The following is a 19,374-nucleotide window of genomic DNA, read 5'->3' as shown; positions in this document are numbered from 1 at the left end:
GTTAAACTTGAAACCCGCATTCAGTGGTTGCTTGATGAACTGAAATTCACAGTCGTCAAGTAGGAAGTTTTCCTCCTTCCCCACGAACGTTTCCGATTAATAACCATTGTTGGACATTTTTTCTCGTCCTGCTGGTGGATTAGGTACCAACCGGAGTAACGGTCAGCCGTCTGTTGTTCCTCAGATGGGAAGAAGGTAAGTTGGGTGAGTGGTCGTAAGCCCCATTTAGTGATTCTTATTTTGAAGGTGATGGCGAGTTCACGAGGCCCAATCAGACTCTGACGAGGAATGTTTCCTTGAAATCGAAGCAGTAGAAAAAGTAAATTCCAACTCCGACTGGTATGTGCTGGTTGCTCCAGTTTCGGTTACGAACGGTAGACAGTTTTAGACCATCCCATCCATGTCAACTTCTATTTCTGGTGGAACCGTTTGGATGTGTTGATTTTGTGCGGCGATTACATCCGGAATAGCAGCTGGTGCAGGTGGTGCAACAACAAGGCTTCGGCGGTGCAAGGGTTGTTGCTGTTACTGTTGTCGTGGGCGCTGTCGGTTTCACAGCAGACGAAGGAGGAAGGTCAACAGTTCTCACTGTTATGAACTATTTTTTTAAGCAGACTAAGGGTGGTGATGCAACCGAAGTCTATCGAGGTGTTGCCAGGTAACGCAGTTTCAAGCCCTTATAGGAAAAAGACCTGACTCTGCTACACGAAGCCATTTTAACGCTAACTCACCTTGCTCCGCATCATGAAGGTTCTTCCCTCCTCAGTATGGAACAACGCGTTCTAACCAACCAAAGCTCACCCGTGTACGTATACTTTTTTTACATCCAAAGTCCCAGAGAATCTTTGGATCGATTCATGTCCGAATAATATATACAGCGAGGTTTCTGGACTTATCTGTATTGACCGTTCAGTACAGACACTTGATGAACCGGTGTTAGATACCTCGAAAGGAGAATTCTTGCCAATCAACACTTTGGTCCTCGTAACGGCGTCGAAAACTGCAGCCTTTTGCGCAATTGTGGCCATTCGCGTAAAAGCATGTCCTTAACCGACTGAAAGCCTACGCCCACGTGCACGCGCAGCATGTCCCGCTCTGGACTTGCAATTTTCTATATATATATAAAATACAAAGCTCAATATACAAATGGCTGTAACGCATCGACGAATCGTATTCTATCAACTTATCGTGAAATACATATAAGTCCGTAACCTACTCAGTCGTATAATAAATAGCTATTTAGTCAAAAAACACAGAAAACCCATCAAAGCCACCGGTACTGTTACTGTATAGATTCATAAGGCTACAATCACAGAGAAAATAAATCAAGAAAAGATCAAGCAACTTCAACATGTTCATCCTGGTCTCCATCGCCAATCACACTCCGACCTGAATTTGGAGGCGGTAAACGAGTTTGCGATCTCTGCGGCGTACGGATTTGACCAAACTCTCCGGCCGAGATACCAAACGGCACGGTGGAAGAAGTCGCACTATTATTTATAGTTTCTCCACTTCCAACAGACGTCCAAGGAGAAGTAGCGGAAGATTGGGTCATATCTTGAGAACGATTTCCCTTCTCTGCTGGGTAAGGACGATGTCCGTGACCATGTTGCTCTCTACGAACAGCGGCCACGTTATGTGACGATGACTCACTATTTCCTGGATATTGAGTGTAAGCTGGAGGGTCTGCGGATACACCATTTCCTCTGACTGCTCCTTCTTCCACCGATTCGTCATCACGATTGACAGGCGGGCCAGGAATACGTTGCGTGGGGTTGAGAACGACGAGATCACCTTTCCTCGGAGTCACCGGAGGATCAGGATGGGAGTGAGTCTGAGATAAATGGGTTGGAGATATGAGGAAAGGTTGTATGTGGTCTTCTGGTGCCGCAGTTGGGAAGGTAGTTTGCATGGTTGGGGCAGGCGAGGTAACGTAACGTGAAGGAAGAGGAGAATGAGGGGTTGTAAAAGCAGAAACAGAGCCGAACTGAGAAAAGGAATGTACGCTCTCATTGTGCGTATACACGGTCGGGCTGGCAGGGTGAGTTGACGTTGGAAAGGTGCTACCAGCATAGCTGAACGAGGGATTGTGTAAAGGTTTATGAGCTACCTCCGAAAACGAGTTCCTCTGATATCCGGGGTCTAACTCTTGAACTCCTTTGAATTTGGTGGCATTCCTCTTTCGGCGAAGGTACCAAAATGTCAGCGCCCCCAATACCAAGACGGCTACTCCTCCTACTACGCCACCCGCGATTGCTCCGACCGGCGTACCACTTTTGTTCTTAGTTGACGAGTCGGTAGGACTAGGCGACACTCCTGTCAAGTCTGGATGTTCTGGGTAAAAATAAAAATAAAAAGTTAAGAACTGGATATGAGATCGGCAATCTGAATGCGACGCGCACGCTGATTTGTAATGTTCATGGCTTGTTGCACGTTGAATCGCTGATCTGCCCAAGTGGATGCTAAGGATAGCTTCAGTGCCTGCCATCATCAAGAGTGCATGATGAACGCCACTAACGATTAGTTCCAGCATAGTACGGAAGCTCGTTGTTTCCTGTAATTGTGAAATTGGCCGGCCAATACCTAGAAGGAATGTCATTTAATGATAGAGTGGAGCTGATGCAAGGACAAACGTGGTGCTGGAGAGGTAGTCGCTTGGACAATCCTGGCTATAAACCGGCCATCTAATTATATCCGTGAGCCGAGACTCTCAGAGTAAAACCTGTTGTACCCACGATAGGATCCCAACTTCACCTTGACATGCTGTGCATGCGCTGTATAGATTGTAGGCAGCCCATGAACTAGGTCGAGATCAGCACACAGGAGCGGAGCGGCTTGCGGCAGCACATACCAGAGGCAGCGAGTCGCCGTCGCATTGATTGGGGGATCATAATGATGGTCAGGTTGTAAAGGAGCGACGTTGAAATCTACGAGAAAAAAATAAGCGACTGAAGATCGTGATGATGGACATAGCACGCACCTCCTTGTTGACAAGGTCCCGTCACAGCTGCCGCCAACCAACAAGGCGATATACTCTTGTGGTTGTACAACCAGAAATATTGAGCTCCACAAGTCGCATTCGACTGCACAGAAGCTCTGCTGCTGAGGCTGGTCGCTCCAGATAGCACAGAAAGGCTGAGAAAAGTGACGGAAGATAGAAGGAGTAACATTCTTGGACAAAGCCAACGAAGGCCTGAAGATGCTCCTGGCGGTCGGTTCTGCAGGTGATGGCCGTGCAGAAGAAAGCGGGCGAACAGGCGTCAAACGTGTGAATGGGACTCAGCAGCTGAGCGCTCGCCCACGGTCGTCCTCATGACCTTGAAATGGAAGAACCCTGAACACTTTCTTTTTTCTTACTTGACGGCGCGTTCGGGCTACATATCTGGATAGCACGGCTGCTGTCAAGAACAGGATTTCAGCTGGGAACGTACGCGCATATTTAGGAACTAACTTAGGTAAGAACAGTACTCCGATAACGGCCGATTACGCCGAGCACGGCTAATGAATTTGTTCAAGTTGCGGGCGTTGACCACGATGCCGAGCAGGTGTAGGAGGCTGAAGCCTTGCTAACGAGATAGTGAAGTTGCCTGTGACGATGACGGGAGTGATAGGGCAAGCTCGAGCTTTTGTTTGTCTTCGATTGTGCGTTGCGTTGGCGGCGCCATCGAGCTATCTTTCGTCCCCGACATCATCCATACTCGCCCCAAGTCACCTGTTGCTTCCCTTGGCGACCATTTGAACAACTGAAGATTTAAATCTTTATCCCTAAAAAATATATGGCATGTCATAGACGATGGTTTATTGGATAAAGTGAGTGGCATCAAGCAGAACGGAATGATGCAAGTTGTTGAGCACGGTGTTATTAACATTATGCTCGTTCCTGACGCTGGGCCCCATCCTAATGGTACAGCGGTTGATCTAGGGGAGAAAGGAATGAGGCCAAACATGCCATCAAGCAAGATCTCGCAGCGATGCGAGTTGGCCTAGGAACTACTTTCGAGGGTGAGTCAGTCGGATCTTCATAGGAAGGGTGTCGTTGATTTTCTTTCTTCCTCGGAAAACTTCAGATTTTCATCAATACCCCAATTCCACATAAACATTGAGGAACAGCACATGCTTTGTAAACACCATATTACTTGGTGTGAGTAATTTGATGAACTCCCTTCCTTGACTCACGTCTCAATCTTCAGTGGATAGAATGTGCACATCTCTCGAGTTCAAAGATCGGACTACATGGAATTCCGCCGTTCGTCTGCATTCCGACTACCGCGCAACAACATATAGTTCCCGAAGAAGCCAATGCGCGCCTGCCAACAATCATAGACCCATTTTACCTATCAGCGGTCGCGACTTTGGTCGCTTTGACCCAGATCCTCAAGGTAAGTGACTGAAGGACCAGAGAAGCATTTCGGTTCCCGTTCGACCATTCATTGGATTCAGGTCGTATGAAGTTCCCCCACTCATCGACATGTCCTCGGGTGGGAATGACTGCAGATAACCGAATGGCGCCTCCTTTTTATTGGTGTGTTTTCCGCCCTTGATGTATAGCGCACTACCTTGGGTAACTTTGGCTTGTTCCCTTGATCATAATCCGCAGATACCTTTGTTATACGACAGAGCAACTCAACCCTCAAGTAGCGGCATTGCCAAATAGGACTGTCACCCGACACTTATCTTCGGCCCCCATACAGTCGCGGATGCTGGCATTGTTAGCACATGATAATCTTTGTACATCAGTGAAGGCGTCAAAAAAAAGGCTGCTGTTCTTCTTAGAACACTCAAGCACAAGACCTCGGGAACACGGGAGAACCTGCCAATGACAGGCGTTATGCTCGCAAGTTTCACACAATGGGCGCAGCCTATCTGAAGGCGGCTGGTTCTGGAAACTCCACAGTAGCATTCACGATAGAAACGGTATGCACCGTACGTCACACATATCTCGTCTCCAATGGATGACAAGGAATGGAGGCTGGCTGAATGATAGATTCAAAGCGTAGTGATGATTGACTCACGGGTGGGCTTCATTTTGGTTTGTACTTGTTCTAAGCCTCTATCTGGGCTATATCGGCACACTCGGCCTTGGGAAAGTCAACATGGCAATGCTCACCTTATCGATCTTTTAACAGGAAATATACAGCACCACAGCGAGCCTCTATATCACCACGAGGTGAATTTCCCGGTATGACAGGAAGAAGGCACCGGTGGTTTGTTTTTAACGGTCTTTAACATAATTCCGGGTTCTTTACCACCACCGTATCTTCGCGACCGTGCCTCAAATACCCCGCGAACTGACTGGTGATCTGTTTCGTCGTTTGGACCTCCTTCTTCAGCCATGGCCCACTTTCCGATTCTGACCGCCTTCCTCTGTCTACCTATCTTCACTCGAGCATTAATCCAAAGTTGGGATATCATTATAAACTCAACAGCGAAATGCCAGGGTGGGTTTGATTGGGCTTCAAATAAGGAAGGGTCGTCGCCTTGTCTCATACTGGCTGCTGTATCTGCGCCTTGCTACGGAAGTGCGTTCTCATTCTACCTCGCCGAAATCCAACATCTCAAAATGATATACATGATTCTCAATCAGGTTATACCACAAAACCTCTCCTACCTAACGAGCATTATGATGATCCCGACCAGACCAACAGACAGATAACAGCTTGCTCGTGGTACGGATGCAATTTTCTAGCTCTGCTTTTCTGCTCACATTGACCTTCAATTAAGCTCCTGGGCTGCTTACAATCTACTCGGCGCTTGCACCGCTTGTCAAGGTCTAGAATCGGAAAGCATTCACAGGTAAGAGAATCTCTCAACCTTCTGTCGCCCTTCTCTCAAGTTGTTGTTTTAGTTGGCCACAGTACAGTACGAATTGTGGCAACTACAAATCCGACACAACGTAGGTCCATCCAACGTCGAAAACAACGAAATCGGATTCTGATACTGGCAAATATACTTCTAGGTTTTGGCCGTCTGAGTTCCAGATCGGGGCCAATCAAACAATCCCGTATTATGCCCAAAATAATCGTTAGTTTGTTCGCGGTACTTCGAGGTCCAGTTGCTCACTATTCAAATACCTGTAGCCAACAATTGGAAGGAGCAGCGGTTTGACGTTTCAGAAGCCCAGGCGCTCGCAGCTCAAAGTAATTTTATTTGCCAACTCGACCAACGTGAACCTGATTGTCTGTGTAGACAAGCCCGATTACACTGGTGTTCCGATCACAGGCCCAGACCCACCAAAGAAAGGAAAACCTGTTGGAGCCATTGTGGGCGGCACAGTAGGAGGAGTCTTACTCGTACTGTTCCTACTGCTGTTGTTCTATATGTGTCGCCGTAGGAGGGCCTCATTGGGAGTACAGGAGGTTCCGGCTCGCAGACCAAGTTTCTTCAGCCCTGGTCATGGCTTTGCAAGCGACTGGGAATCGCGAAAACGAGGAATTTCCATGGTCAGCAACTCGAGTCTTGGCACCGTCTCCACGAGTCGCCCATTCTCATCCATTGCGACTCCCTCGATGTATACTACCTATGACAGACCCATGGGGTCGTTCTCTCAAACTGGTCCAGCCTCTATGTATACGACCCCTTCGCAAATGTCCCACTCGTATCAACGTCACAGCGGAGTGATATCCCCTGCTCCAACGATGCAAACGATTGCACCTGGGCCACCGGACCATATCCAACCCTTCACGTTGATGAGCACCGGGGAAGCCCCCGACACCCTCGCTTATAGGCGGAAAGCGTCCTTAGGCGGATCCCCTTCCGAGCTGGTAGGGCAATCTGTTACGGTTCCTGCACTTTCGGCCCAGGTCACCGAACAGCAAAGGCCGCCTGCTATGAATCATGAAGAGACACGCCATTTGGAAGTTGTGGCGGAGGAGGAAGATCAAGCCAGAGTCACTGGCAGAGGTCGGAGTGAATCTCAGCCTCCTGCATACAGTTTCCACCCTCCTTCTAACGATATGGCATTGCCACACGAAGTCGCCGCTGCTCGACGGGAGGTAAATGGTCATGGGCACCTGCCGGTCGAGTCATCTCCGGAAAAGGGATCTCAGGCTAGTCAGACTTCGTGGACGTCGTCTGGAGATGTATCTCAATCTACAGTTAATTCCACGACTGGTAGTCAAGAACCAACGAGGGAGGAGGTACTACAGACACCGCGGCCAGATCGTGACCAACGGTATCGGTCGGTGTTGAGTGCGGAGAGTAGAGATGATTCGAGTCCGGAGGTTGCTTGAGTTCAAATCTTGGCAGTTCCCTTAGCCAAGTGGTTATCGAATAAAAGCCAGACTGCTACCTTGTTATCCCTTCTCGTTGACCGTATTATCGAATACCATTAGGACATGTATATTACGTAGATATAATTCTAAAAATGTAGCCAACAACCTGCAGCTATCGATAGTACTAGACGCAGTTGACTAATTAGATAGATTTGGACTAATGATTAATGATACCCCCCGCCGGACTGCGGTTCTGCGAAATACTTTAAAACCCTAACTTGAGTTCCTTACGCTCCTCATTTCCAGTGACAGCTTTTGGACAGCTTCACTTTTCGTAGCTGACTTCGAGGGTCAGTGGCAGGAGGTAGAATTTTCTTCTGCCGGGTGGAATCAGACCAGATGATTGAATCGATGAAGGCCGGGAACCAAGCTGAATGGAACCAAGCTGAATGGACAGCCATTCCTGGACGAGCTTCATCGCCTCTAGCATGTCCGTAAATTGCTTCTTTGAAGTAGTATCATAGTTCGGTATTGGCAATGGTTCAGCGCTTCAGCCGTAACTTCTAAGCAGCCTATTGCAACAAGTGTGCAGCGCGCTCGGAGTGGTTTCGTGGGTAGGATTTTGTTTCTACTTATGTTCGCGGCTCCCTATAGTTATTTCACGGCTAGCTATTGGAGGAATGTGGATATAAACTCGCAGACACACTGACAGTGACACAATCCAAGTTGGAGGGCAACGTTTGAACTTATTAAGGGCAGGCTGTTTGATGCATGGCCTTGGAGGAGGAGAGTACGGTTATAGGTCCAATCCGGCGACCCCCGAAAATAGACATTTACTACATACCTCTGGGCTGTTTTGAGGTGGTTTCTGTCTACATCGGGATCGGGTAGCTGTTTTTTCGCCCATTTCTGGCATTTCTGTCTACATTCTTGATAGGACACGTAAGCAGGCATACAACTGGCATACAAAGTCCCCGGCTTCCGGTTGTCAAGAAGCTCACCCTGCCCACCCGTTTCTGTCTACATCCAGATCAGACATAGCTACCGACGACCCATCCTGTCTACATCACTATATCGGGGTATGCGGTCCATTTCGGTGCTTTCTATCTACATCAGGATCGGTCAGTCGGCCATATTTTTACCCATTTCTGTCTACATCCCGGATCGGGGCGCCTAGGGCATATGCCCCCCTCCTCTTGGAGGCATTTAGCTTGAGGTTCTCACTTAGACTGTTCTCAAACGGCTCTATACATCTCCTACTTGATTCTTCATCAATGTCATATTTGGCACATTCGAGAATCGAGCTGCGACTCCCAATGTCGTTTTTCTGTCCCCTCCTTTGTCAAGTTCTTTAGCTATACTGAGTATAGATATATGGATCACACCGTCCAGTGGTAACCAATTCCGTGTTCATTATAGTAGTCCCATGAACCACATCCATTTTAAGTCACTCGATGGACGACGATGTTCAGAGGGTATAACATGAGTTCTGGTCTAACCAGAAGCTATTAGGAGGTTCGAATTGCGGCCCACCAAGAGTCCTCATTGCACGGCCAGCTCTGCATAGACCTACACCGTATTGTACCCCGGTCTGTCCGAGTCGCCATTTCCCACTATGAAGAGCGATCGGTCGTGCGACCAGAGAGCGATCTAGAACTGTATACAACAGATCAGTCGTTCCGCCTGAATAGTAGTGGATGAGGCACAAACCAAACAAAAGGGCACCGGAATCGCCCTTGTCGGAAATAGGAGGTTTGGAAACAGCCTTGAAGGGCTCCCTGAACACAAGTCCCCTGGTGTCTAGATCCGAGAGGCAACCGAAAGTCCACCCCGTCATCATACCTTTCATGAAAATGTAAAATGGTTTTCCCGATTTGTCTTCCGCTTTAAGGGCCTCGAGTTCATCAAGTCTTAATGGGAAACCGACAGCTTTCAGTTGAGCAAATTGACTCTGAGCGTGTTCAAGAATCTCTTTATCGTGTGCTGATGCACCTGAGTCGCAGACTGCGTACGAGATCAGAACGGACGTGGGATAATGAAAAGGATGACGGGAGGACTTACCGAAATCTCTGATAACCTCCTGGCAAGTCGAGACTTGCAAAGCCGTGAGCTTTGCATTAACAAGTGGAAAGACTCCAATATCGTTCTGATCTTTGATATAGTGGGCATCAAGCTTGGGGTTGTAAAAGTTGAAGATCTCGTTTGGTTCCACTTCAAGACGGTGCCCCTGCCCTTTCCAAACTGGACAAATCCGGCAGTTGGATTTGTAGCAAATATCACACTCCTCTTCGATGAGACAGAGAGCGACAAGGTTATCTTTGTGATGAGGGTCGCTAAAGAGATGCTAATTAAGCGAAGTTCAAGGAGCGAAGGCCCAATAAACAAAAACAAGTAAAAGGCGTACACTCTTCCGTCTATCAAGGGGGAGTGTTGGAACCCATGTCCTGCAGTCATGACCCAGGGCTTGGGATCCTCCGAACCCCCCACGAGCACTACCAGCCCAATGGTAACACCACCAAACCCTAAAGCACAAGCCCCGATCATAGCGTCTAGCTCGAGTGTATCTTGGGGGAGAAACTGAACCTCGATGGGGACTTGCCCATCCGGGGAGTAGGTCCGATTGCAATCAGTCCCGGTCCATCCCTTTGGCAGAGGGGAACTCGTCTGGACAGGTGTTCTTTTGCACCATACGAGGACAACATGGTTCGCATTTTCTTAAGAAACGTTAAGAGGTGAACCATACATAGATCATGTTCGACAAACTCACGTCGAGAGTCATACCGAATGCCGACAGAGGTGCTGAATTGGTCAAAACCGAGTGCTGATCCCAGGGCTTCCAGCTCGGCGTTGAACTTGATTTTTGTCAAGAGAGCTTCGAAGGCGATTTGTTCTGGAGAAAGTTTGACGGGATCACAGAAGTGTTCGAGCGAGATGAGTTTGTCTGAAGGCATGGTGCTTCCGAGTCGTGAAGGGAAGGGGATGAGGATGAGAACGAAAAGGCTTCTGCTTTTATGGAGGCAACAAGAATTGGATAGCATCCAGTCATCTGCGGTGGCAGGTTCGCGGTCCTTCAATATTTTTGTCAGGACCTCGACCTTCAACGTTAACTCAAGACCCCCTGTACGCCAGGTACAAGAAACGCGTTTCTTCACTGTCGATGTCAAGCTGTTCCTGTAGAATGCACACCACCTTCGGCACAGGGTTTATCGACATCCATCGTCGCATATTCAAGACCGCGGGTTGTGCCTGCTTAATGTCGATGTCAAGGGTGTACCCGGAGAACATACTGGTAATGGAACTGGAGGTTCGGCATTGAATATTGGGTATTGGACCGTCGACAAGCTCACGAACGGCGAGACCATGGGACGCCAAGAATAATACTAGTATTTTCGGGTACCTTGAACCATGTTAAAAATTCAGAACAACAACTTGGTTTTTGGACACGCTGCAAACTTTTACACACCCTATACCCATACTATCACTACGCCGCACTTCCGTGCTACGATTTCTGTACAGCTTGAAACCAGTTCATTCGGACGAGCATTACGAGAACATGACCTCGGAGTTGATGAGAGTCCGAGTCGGTGAGGAGGAAGCAAGGAGGCACCCGTTTACGTTCCCCTTCTATTTGACTTTGACTCGAATTGTGTTCTTTCCTTTCTAGACGTCTCTTCTCGGAACGTCGCGCGGGCTTGGTGTAAATGGGTAAGGACCTCCGAATCCAAAGAATGTCAAAGAGGGAATGTCGTAGATTCCCTCAGGGGGGTTCCTGAAGTCGACGGTCGTTCATGATCAAGTGACAGGTTTGAACTTAAGGGCAGGTTGTTTGGTGTAATATGGCCGAGACGCCGAAACCTTCCCAAAGCCATCCAATTGGGCACATTCGAGCTGTTCGAGCTGTGACATGTAACGGACCAAACTCAATGTAGTTTTTCTACCCTCCTTTGTCAAGACCTTCGCGCTGTGAACCATGATATGTATACGGATCACAATACCTTGTCTGGTCCGTGTCGCGACTCGTACCTTTTACACCCCGGTTTACTGAAACAAACAAGTGACTTCTAGGCGTATGGATAGATCTAGACAATCAACTGGAAATATTGGAAGCCCGTAGTGGTCGGTTTGTCACAGGGCAGGTATCGTCTACTCATTATAGCCTGTAATGTTCGTTAAATCATACCCTCGATTTCTTTCATTAGGTCTACCTCGTGACGCGGACAAGCACGAATTATTCACGTTCACCCTCATACTTGAAATGAAATGAATTTGAAAATGGCTCGTCGAGTCAAATCCTGTCGTATGGTCAATCTCATTCCGTCCATGACACCAGACGCGTTGAGGCTGTTAATTGAAATGTATCATAGTAGGCTTAACCAAGGCACGGACCCCTTCCTCTCTCTGCGTGGACACTAGAAGACACATTCTCGCTCAAATCGTGCCCAATTAATGATGCGGTCAACGTTCCTTCAATCTCTTCATCGGATACACCCACCTGCCATGCATTTACAACGATCGTCGAATACATTTAGGATGGCCTGAAAATTGGAGACCGAGAAGAGAATTGCGCATGTAGGCGGAATATCATGTCACGACTGGATTCCAACATCAGCCCCAAGTCGACGAAGATTTTTTCCTTCGAGGGCATCCAATATGAAATTATCTGACGTTCTGGCATCTATGAACGGCAAAAGACATCATCAACAATGTCTACAATTATTCAGTACGAACAGGATATGAACATGGACCATCGAGTCCGAGTGGTGATGAGCAAATTAGCAATGGTGCGTATACATCCGGTTTTGTGTAGTTTCTTTGGTTATGGCTTACACTTGCGTCTCATACTAGCGTAGCGGACACAGGTTCAGATGGATAGAGATATGTGATGAACACGCTCCACCAAGTCTCAGAGATTTCACGTATTGGTCACAACTGGCACGTATATTCGTGTTCTTTCCCCTTGCATGAACATTAAGCTGCCTTTCACTAGGTCTGGCTGGGAAACAGCGCGGATCAACTAAACCAGCTATTGTTCTCGCTCCTAGCGGAAACTCCATGTATCTTTTGAACTTCACTACGAAACGAAGTTGCGCCGACATTAACGCAGTTCTGCTCCTGATAGCTCCGATCTCACAGTCAGAGGGAACGACCTCTTAATCTTTTGTCAAACAACGTTAAGACAAGCGGTACGTCTCACTGTCTCTTATACCGCCTTTCTCTGCTCGAGTTCACTCTCAATCTGTTGTCAGTAAACCACATTCATAACGAGGTCGCGAAAGGCCAACTTACATCGTCACGACCATGGAAGAGGTGGTTCACCGTCCTCACTCGTCGGCATCTCGCGGCCATAATGAGGCAACTCAAGAAGGTCAAGGCCAGGCCGGTACTTGTCACTTCTTTGGGAAGGTGGTCGTGAGATAGATGTTATACCTTGCCGCTTTACGCACAAACAACTAAGGATGTTGCAGAGGTATGGATTGATTACGTCGTTCATACCATTAAGGTGTTGATTATGGGGTTCTCGATTCTTTTCAGACGGAGAAAGCACATCTTATGAATACCTTCATCGGGCTACGCAGAACTATTGGCCCCCCGATTCAACCCAACGGTCAGTAATGAGACGCGTATGTCTCTGTCTTGTGCATTGGCTTCAGCTGATCGAATGGAACTAGATCTCAACGGAAAGGGAATAAATGTTTTTCGGAGGTAGGGACTTTTTACTTTTCTTACTTACTTAACGCCACAATCGTCTCATTAATCTCAACTTTTTGACAGAACGGTTACGAACCTATTGAAAGAAGAGTTTGGACTGAACAAGAACATGTTGTCTATCACATTAAATCCTGAGTTACAACCTCTCCAATATATTACTATAACTTCGTATTTTGATGTTGGTTTCGGGCCGGTAGGGAAAACGTGCCAAGAGTGCAGCTGTTCAACCTACACCGCCAATTGTTGAACAGATAGCTGACATATCTGCTACTTTATATAATCACCATCTATCTCCACATATGTTCACGATATGTAGAGTCACATGACAATGCCATAAATACTCAGCACAAATGTTTCCAGTGGTCCTCCTGCCCTACTCCTACATACATTGACCTTTGGTAGGTAAAATATGCCATTTGGACCCATTTCCATCACGGGAGGAACAAGGGACGCCAGAATTTCCTTTGCTGGACTGTGTTATGGCATTATTACGGCATGGTCAACATATGTTCACGATATATTGAGTTTATGGGATATATATAAAGTAGCACATATCTGTACGACATGGGCCGGTTTTGGTGGTGTATATGGGGATGGCTGTGTGAACTTCCGGCCTGCTCATGTACAGTGCGAGTGAGTGGTGGTGACAGTCTGACAGACGACATTTTGAGAAGCGTCCCGCCCGTCGAACTCGTTGATTCGTTTGTTTTTGAAATAGTAAGTATATTCATCTCAGTCATAGCTCATGGGTTCAAATTGATGGAATTGACGATGACTACCAGTTGTTTAAAAGCGTGGCAGCGGACTTGGACGGACTCCCGGTCCGATTGTACGCGGCTCTTTATCTCAAACTTCCAACTTCAACAACTTTGCAGACCTACTAGGACCGGGATTTGAGAGGGTGCTATCTGTGGTCTATTTGCCCCATTACGGAGGGCTTTTCGACTCATGCCATTGTGTAGGTTGTACGACGTTTTACTCGTTTTACTCGTTTATCTGGCTTTCATTTGGACTCAACCATTGCATAAATACACTCACGAAGCGGAACTAGGAGTCCTTTTATCGTTTCATTAGGGTTGTCAATGTCAGGAACATTACCAACGTCCTTCGTATTGATTAAGTATAACATGGCAGCTATCACAAGTGTGTGTACTCTTCGGTCTTCTCTTTGGAGTCTGAGATCTGACTTGCCGTTCAACACCAGATGCGGAAACGGATCTTTTGGATCACTCAAACAACTATCTCATCTCCGATAAACAACCGAAAACTCTGTGTATACGCCTTGCTCCTTGATGAAGCTATACCACGAGTATTGACTAGAACGAGCTCCTATAGAGGGTACAACTGGAGTACGACTGGTCCGTCGACTACTTTTCCTCTCTCCGCACATGAGCCCCAACTATCTTCATAGCGCCATCCTACCGGAAAGGTATGTAGTACCACAACGCTTATTCATTACGGTATTGACTACGCACTGCTTTTCTTTGAGATCAATCTCATTGACATTCACGGATTCAGCTTAAAGTACAGTGAGGCTATCGGCGCCGACTTTGCAGTTCATCCCAGCTCCTGGTACCCATACCACCTGTATGTCCTCTCCCCGACCTTCAAATGATTGGGTGGAACTAAATCTCAATGAAAAGAGAACGATACTTGCTTACCGTCACTGTCTCATCTTTAATATCAAGATCGACGGAATGTTGCCGCCTGTTGAATGAAGATTGAGAATCCGGTCTGGAAAAGAATATGTTCAATAATGAACTGGACGGGGCCAGAGTGGTCGTAAAACTGTCAAGAGCTCACTTGGAATTCCCTCGTGTTGATGTGGGTCTGGGCGAACTGAATAACCTTGTTCAATCTGGCCAAGATTCACCAAGTCCTCACAAGTGTGTGGGGATGGTGTGAACCGTTCGGCAGCGAAAGCGCCAGCTCAATTTTCCTAAATCCAATCAGAGATCCGTTAGAACAGCATTCTAGTTGTCTGACAATCTAGTCAGACATCCGACTGCACACTTGATTGTCGAAGCAATCTTGCTGTCAAGGACTTGTATCGAGTATTCACTGTATGAGGACTCGTTCATTCATTCGTACACTTGACCTGATAAAGATCTTTTGTTTCGCGTCCCTAGGATTTTCTGTATAAATTCAGATACGTGAGTTCGAAAAAGAACACAGGACCAAAAGCATCGGCCATGTTCTCCCTCAAAGCAAGCACAATCCTCCTATTCTCGAGTCTCTTTCTTTCAGTGGCCGAGAATGTCGCTGGCGTTAGCATCCCCACGTCTTTCGTGTTGATTGGGGATAGCACAACTGCTATCAAGTGCGCAGTCTCAGTTGGTTTGTTCATGTCGATGGAGGACTGACCGTTCTCTCGATAGGTCCGGATGGGGTAACGGCTTTTGCGGATCCTCTACACCAGCGATTCAGTCTTCGCTGGAACCAGCAACACCGTGTAAGCATCTTCATGTGTGGTATCACACGGGGATAATCGACCTTCCTTTTCGCCAGGTTTCAATCTAGCAGTCGGCGGAGCGAATAGTGGAAGCTACGTTACACAAGGTTACTGGAAGACCGCGCGTAATTGTCTTGAATACTTAGTATCCTTCCTCGTACCCGCTCCTTCTCAACGTTTCCTATCAACTTTATAGTAAACGTCATCAAGAATGAAGTTGCCAAAAGCCGGCGTACGATTGTCACCATTCAATTCGGTCACAACGACAGGAATGTTGGGCCAGCATCTTTACTCGCTGGACACCTCACTGCCATGGTTAAGGAAGTCAAGGAGGTGAAAGCTGAGCCTGTCCTTGTCACTTCCCTCATCGTTCGCCAATTCGACAAGGCCGGTACAACTATTATCTCCGATACCTTGGAACCCTACGCTCAAGCGACTATTGGTGTGGCTCAGGTATGAAAACAACAGTTCTCATTAACTATGATGTCCTATATCCTCATGTATTTTGTAGGCAGAAAAGACGCACCTCTTGGATCTTCACGCAGCTAGCAAAAAGTACTGCGAGGCTATCAAGTCAACTTCGGCCCATAAATTTGACCCCGCCGCGACGGACTATACTCGTAAGCTCCTTGTCTATAGTCTTTTCAACTCCTGCTAACCGAACATAATCAGATCTCAACAATAAGGGCATGATTGTATTTGGGAGGTCCGGTATCTGTCCCTCATCTTGGTATCACCCGCTCATTACAACTGTTTAGAATGCTCGCCGACCTGATGACCCAGGACTTCGGTCTCATCGGGATCAACTTGTTGCCCATCATCCCAAATCCAGCTTTGTCGTACAATATTTCGCATGGTATTCCCTCTTACTGAAGCTGTTCCCGGTGGCGATGGATACGTGCCCAAGGCAGGATTGGTGTTATTTCTGTTAGGCTTTTGAACGACGATTTGATGTTCAATACAAATGTATAGTTACTAATTACAATCACTTGAAGGCCAGGTTTGACGGGAGTTTGGTCTGCGTGGGCGATAGGAAGGGATGTCTTTCTTCTTGAAATCATGGTAATCGAAGAGTCGCAACTCTGGGTGAATGCGACAGTAGAACCCCTTTAAAGGATCGAGGTCTCCGATCATGAGTGGGCGTTTCTGGATTGATACATGTCGCTCAAATCTCCTCTTGTTTGGTTACGGACGGTAAAGACGTTTTAAACGACCACGAAGTTAGGCAAACCTAAACGCGCGCGTTGGAAGGTGACGAGCTGACGGTCAAAATAGAAAGAGTCTCCAATGCCTTCAGTAATGCGAAGGTAAATCAGTATGTGAGTGTGCGCAACGCGAGGCTTGCTAGATGCGTTCGTATCCTCGAACTGAATATTCCAATACGTTGTCCGCCGGGATGCATGCAACAAGCCCGGGAGAAGAGGAACCAGTGACACATCTTCGAGCTACTACAATATACCTTAGCTCCTCAAGTAGATAAGGATAATTTAGGATAACCACGTGCACTGCGTCGACGGTCAACCAGGGATGCTGGGAGAAGTATTCAATAAACCCATCCTTTATTTCCCATCGACAACCTATCCTTCCCGGCTTCATACGTATCCACGTCCTCCTCTTCCACGTCCACCATACTGATATCTTTTTCCAAAAACCGGCTCACTTGATCGACTCCGCCCTCAAGGTCCATCTGAGAGCTATATTCAAACGGCAATTGAGACTGGGATTTAGAAGGGGTTCCACTAGGAGATTGCGATATAGGCATACTGCTAAACCTCGCAGTCGCCCCACGGACTGGACTGTTCTTTTGCTTCTGAGGGGGAGAGGCAGGTAACATGAACCCATCATCAGTTCCCTCTCGAGCGCCGCTATTCAAAAAGACATCGCCCCGAACATTGCCACCGTCACCGCCTCCAACATCTTTCTGTTGTGTAGATGCCATTTGAGGCGCAAACGCTTCTGGATCATAAGTAAAATCCGGGAGTGCTGGTGAATCGGGAACTAGTACAGGGTGGTTTGCAGAGCTTCGTGGGAGCGAAGCACGGTCGGGCCCTTGTTCATTGAGGAGTGCCACGGCCTCCTTTTCGGAATCCGAACCGATGGAAGACATTGACTTCGGTGGAACAGTGATATCGAACCCGTAACCTGAAGTGAAGTCAATTGCGGGGGAGTATTCAGGGATTGGTAGAGAATAGGGATCTTCGGACTGAACAAGCAAGTCCTCCCAACCTGGTTGTCTTCCTTGTATGGTAGTACTCGTTGCGGTTGTTCGCTGCGTCTCGATTTTGTTACTTGGTGCTTGAGACTGAGGTGATGGACCGGATGCTGATGTCACCTTAGTTATCATCTTCGTCTTTGCTAAGTCTTCCTGGTTCGCATCGGCATTTTTGTCCATCACGCGGACATCCAGCCTTCCAGTACCGTACCACTTCCTCTTTCCTTTGGGCGATGCGCTCTTCCGAGCACTCTCCAAAAGTTCTGTCAATGTGGGTAGCTGATCCTTGCCGTCTTTCTGCGGCGCGACGAGCGGGGAGGGTGGTGCATTCATTGCAACATCTGCTTGATCATCATCCGGTTCTATGCGACGCTTTTTAAATGGTCGGGAACCTTGCAGAGATCGTGGTGACGATCGTTTGGAGCTTAGAACAAGTGGCGCAGGAGCGGCACCGTGCGTGGAAGATGATTGTTCAAACTTCCTGGATAATAGGTTTGAGCTTGTGCCAGGTGTTTTGGGGCTCCCAAAGGCAGGAAGAGAGCATGAAAGTCCCAAGTTCGCGGTCGTTGGTTTCAATGAAGACAACTTGGGTTTAAGAGTTCCATCACGGGTGTCGGTCGGGATGGGAGAAGTTGACAACCCGTCCGTAGACGGAGAAGAGGTCCAAGGTGGAACTGTGTGGATACTCGGAGTAGACATATCGACAAGAGGAATTGGGGAAGGGGGTCGTCTCAATGATTTGGGTTTCCTGAAAGGTGTAGAATGTTGAATTTGAGACGAAGAAAAAGATGGGGGAAGGAAATCCTGGAAACGCGATAAACATTAGACCATAGAGATAGCATTCACAAGATAAAGCTCGCACGTTCTCTGGTATATCCGTGATGGCTTTTCGGCGTGACTTCAGTCGTTCTGAGGTCGTTTCTGAAGAACGGGGGGCGTTACTAGATTGCTCGGGCTGTTTCCCATCAGGTTGGTTGGACTTCTGTTTTGCTTTCAACTGTAATGGCAGTGACTTCTGAGCACAAAATCCCAGGGAAGAGGGATCTGTGGCACCCACTTGCGGGGTTACACTCGTCTCAGCGGATTTCTTCTTCGTAACTTGCCCCTTGGTCAAGGCTTGCGGGGTTCGAGGACTGGCCTTAGCTTCTGCCTCAACAACAACCTCCATCTGCCATTTCTCGACCTTTTCCTTCAGCTTTTCTTTCACCTGAACGAACCGCGGGCTTGACAGGGTACCAGCCCTCTCGACTACCAATTCCATATTCCCCTTGGGTTCTCTCGTTTCATGTGGAGGTAGAAACCAGACCCCGTGTTTTCCTCTTGTACAAGGAGGTTTCAGAAGGTTCGAAATTGCTGTCCATCGTCCATCGGCTGGATTACCGTCGATAGAGTTGTAGACATTCATAACTTCCTTGCATAGTTCCATCGCTGCTGTGCTTAACTCGAAGTTAATGGCTCTTTCCTTATCAACGTACGGCTCTGGACTCCATTCGTGAGAAGCTGCTGAAGTGAGGTTCTCGACGGCCTTCCCGTGCTTTGGTTTTAGTCGACCAGTAGAGGTGCTCTGTTCGGGTTTTCTGCTGATAGCTGAGTTTCTTATAGTTCTTATGTTTCTTGAAGTCATAACGTTTATAGGATGTGAGGGCAGAAAGAGGGTGACACCAGAAACATCAGTTGCCGGTTGACAGAACCATATAGTCACGTGTTACAACCGCGTTTCTAAATACCTAAATATATGTCAATAACGCGATGTAACCCGAGCGGGCACCGTACTGGAGTCAGGGACCTCA

At 47.7% G+C, this 19,374-nt stretch overlaps 7 protein-coding genes across 7 annotated transcripts; 3 read left to right on the top strand and 4 right to left on the bottom strand.

Moving 5' to 3' along the window:
* Positions 1-1,152: 1,152 nt before the first annotated feature.
* Positions 1,153-3,246, bottom strand: E1B28_002250 (uncharacterized protein). The gene is made up of 7 exons (XM_043159158.1): positions 2,981-3,246; positions 2,852-2,927; positions 2,736-2,801; positions 2,634-2,684; positions 2,519-2,583; positions 2,403-2,462; positions 1,153-2,334 (listed from the first exon to the last, which is right to left on the bottom strand). Exons 1-7 carry the CDS (start codon positions 3,168-3,170, stop codon positions 1,337-1,339), a joined length of 1,506 nt encoding a protein of 501 aa, XP_043002757.1. The 5' UTR covers positions 3,171-3,246; the 3' UTR covers positions 1,153-1,336.
* A 588-nt stretch (positions 3,247-3,834) lies between these two features.
* Positions 3,835-5,171, top strand: E1B28_002249 (uncharacterized protein; the record flags this gene model as incomplete). Its single annotated transcript, XM_043159157.1, has 8 exons — positions 3,835-3,904; positions 3,957-4,002; positions 4,068-4,141; positions 4,191-4,379; positions 4,441-4,522; positions 4,824-4,923; positions 4,985-5,029; positions 5,127-5,171. 8 exons carry the CDS (start codon positions 3,835-3,837, stop codon positions 5,169-5,171), a joined length of 651 nt encoding a protein of 216 aa, XP_043002756.1.
* A 161-nt stretch (positions 5,172-5,332) lies between these two features.
* E1B28_002248 (uncharacterized protein) lies at positions 5,333-7,229 on the top strand (the record flags this gene model as incomplete). The annotated part of the gene is made up of 7 exons (XM_043159156.1): positions 5,333-5,519; positions 5,585-5,666; positions 5,722-5,793; positions 5,846-5,893; positions 5,957-6,021; positions 6,078-6,137; positions 6,187-7,229. 7 exons carry the CDS (start codon positions 5,333-5,335, stop codon positions 7,227-7,229), a joined length of 1,557 nt encoding a protein of 518 aa, XP_043002755.1.
* A 1,450-nt stretch (positions 7,230-8,679) lies between these two features.
* On the bottom strand, positions 8,680-10,162 carry E1B28_002247 (uncharacterized protein; the record flags this gene model as incomplete). Its single annotated transcript, XM_043159155.1, has 5 exons — positions 8,680-8,867; positions 8,922-9,215; positions 9,273-9,544; positions 9,616-9,925; positions 9,979-10,162. 5 exons carry the CDS (start codon positions 10,160-10,162, stop codon positions 8,680-8,682), a joined length of 1,248 nt encoding a protein of 415 aa, XP_043002754.1.
* Positions 10,163-10,319: 157 nt separating this feature from the next.
* On the bottom strand, positions 10,320-10,685 carry E1B28_002246 (uncharacterized protein; the record flags this gene model as incomplete). The annotated part of the gene is made up of 2 exons (XM_043159154.1): positions 10,320-10,608; positions 10,675-10,685. 2 exons carry the CDS (start codon positions 10,683-10,685, stop codon positions 10,320-10,322), a joined length of 300 nt encoding a protein of 99 aa, XP_043002753.1.
* A 4,427-nt stretch (positions 10,686-15,112) lies between these two features.
* Positions 15,113-16,245, top strand: E1B28_002245 (uncharacterized protein; the record flags this gene model as incomplete). Its single annotated transcript, XM_043159153.1, has 7 exons — positions 15,113-15,240; positions 15,299-15,372; positions 15,429-15,497; positions 15,569-15,825; positions 15,884-15,992; positions 16,045-16,078; positions 16,131-16,245. 7 exons carry the CDS (start codon positions 15,113-15,115, stop codon positions 16,243-16,245), a joined length of 786 nt encoding a protein of 261 aa, XP_043002752.1.
* A 386-nt stretch (positions 16,246-16,631) lies between these two features.
* E1B28_002244 (uncharacterized protein) lies at positions 16,632-19,264 on the bottom strand. The gene is made up of 2 exons (XM_043159152.1): positions 18,447-19,264; positions 16,632-18,388 (listed from the first exon to the last, which is right to left on the bottom strand). The coding sequence occupies exons 1-2, from the start codon at positions 19,206-19,208 to the stop codon at positions 16,916-16,918; spliced, it is 2,235 nt and encodes a 744-aa protein (XP_043002751.1). The 5' UTR covers positions 19,209-19,264; the 3' UTR covers positions 16,632-16,915.
* Positions 19,265-19,374: the final 110 nt, after the last annotated feature.

This window comes from Marasmius oreades, chromosome 10, assembly GCF_018924745.1.
Source record: "Marasmius oreades isolate 03SP1 chromosome 10, whole genome shotgun sequence".
Classification (NCBI taxonomy): domain Eukaryota; kingdom Fungi; phylum Basidiomycota; class Agaricomycetes; order Agaricales; family Marasmiaceae; genus Marasmius; species Marasmius oreades.
Note: the sequence above shows the minus strand (reverse complement) of the source record. Positions and strands in the feature narration are given on the sequence as shown.

Coding starts and splice junctions, on each gene's coding strand:
- E1B28_002250 (XM_043159158.1), bottom strand. CDS start 3,170: ATGTTACTCCTTCTATCTTCCGTCACTTTTCTCAGCCTTTCTGTGCTA. Junction 2,685..2,735: donor GGTGAAGTTGGGATCCTATC/GTGGGTACAACA, acceptor GGATATAATTAG/ATGGCCGGTTTATAGCCAGG. Junction 2,584..2,633: donor GACTACCTCTCCAGCACCAC/GTTTGTCCTTGC, acceptor CATTCCTTCTAG/GTATTGGCCGGCCAATTTCA.
- E1B28_002244 (XM_043159152.1), bottom strand. CDS start 19,208: ATGACTTCAAGAAACATAAGAACTATAAGAAACTCAGCTATCAGCAGA. Junction 18,389..18,446: donor TCACGGATATACCAGAGAAC/GTGCGAGCTTTA, acceptor TCGCGTTTCCAG/GATTTCCTTCCCCCATCTTT.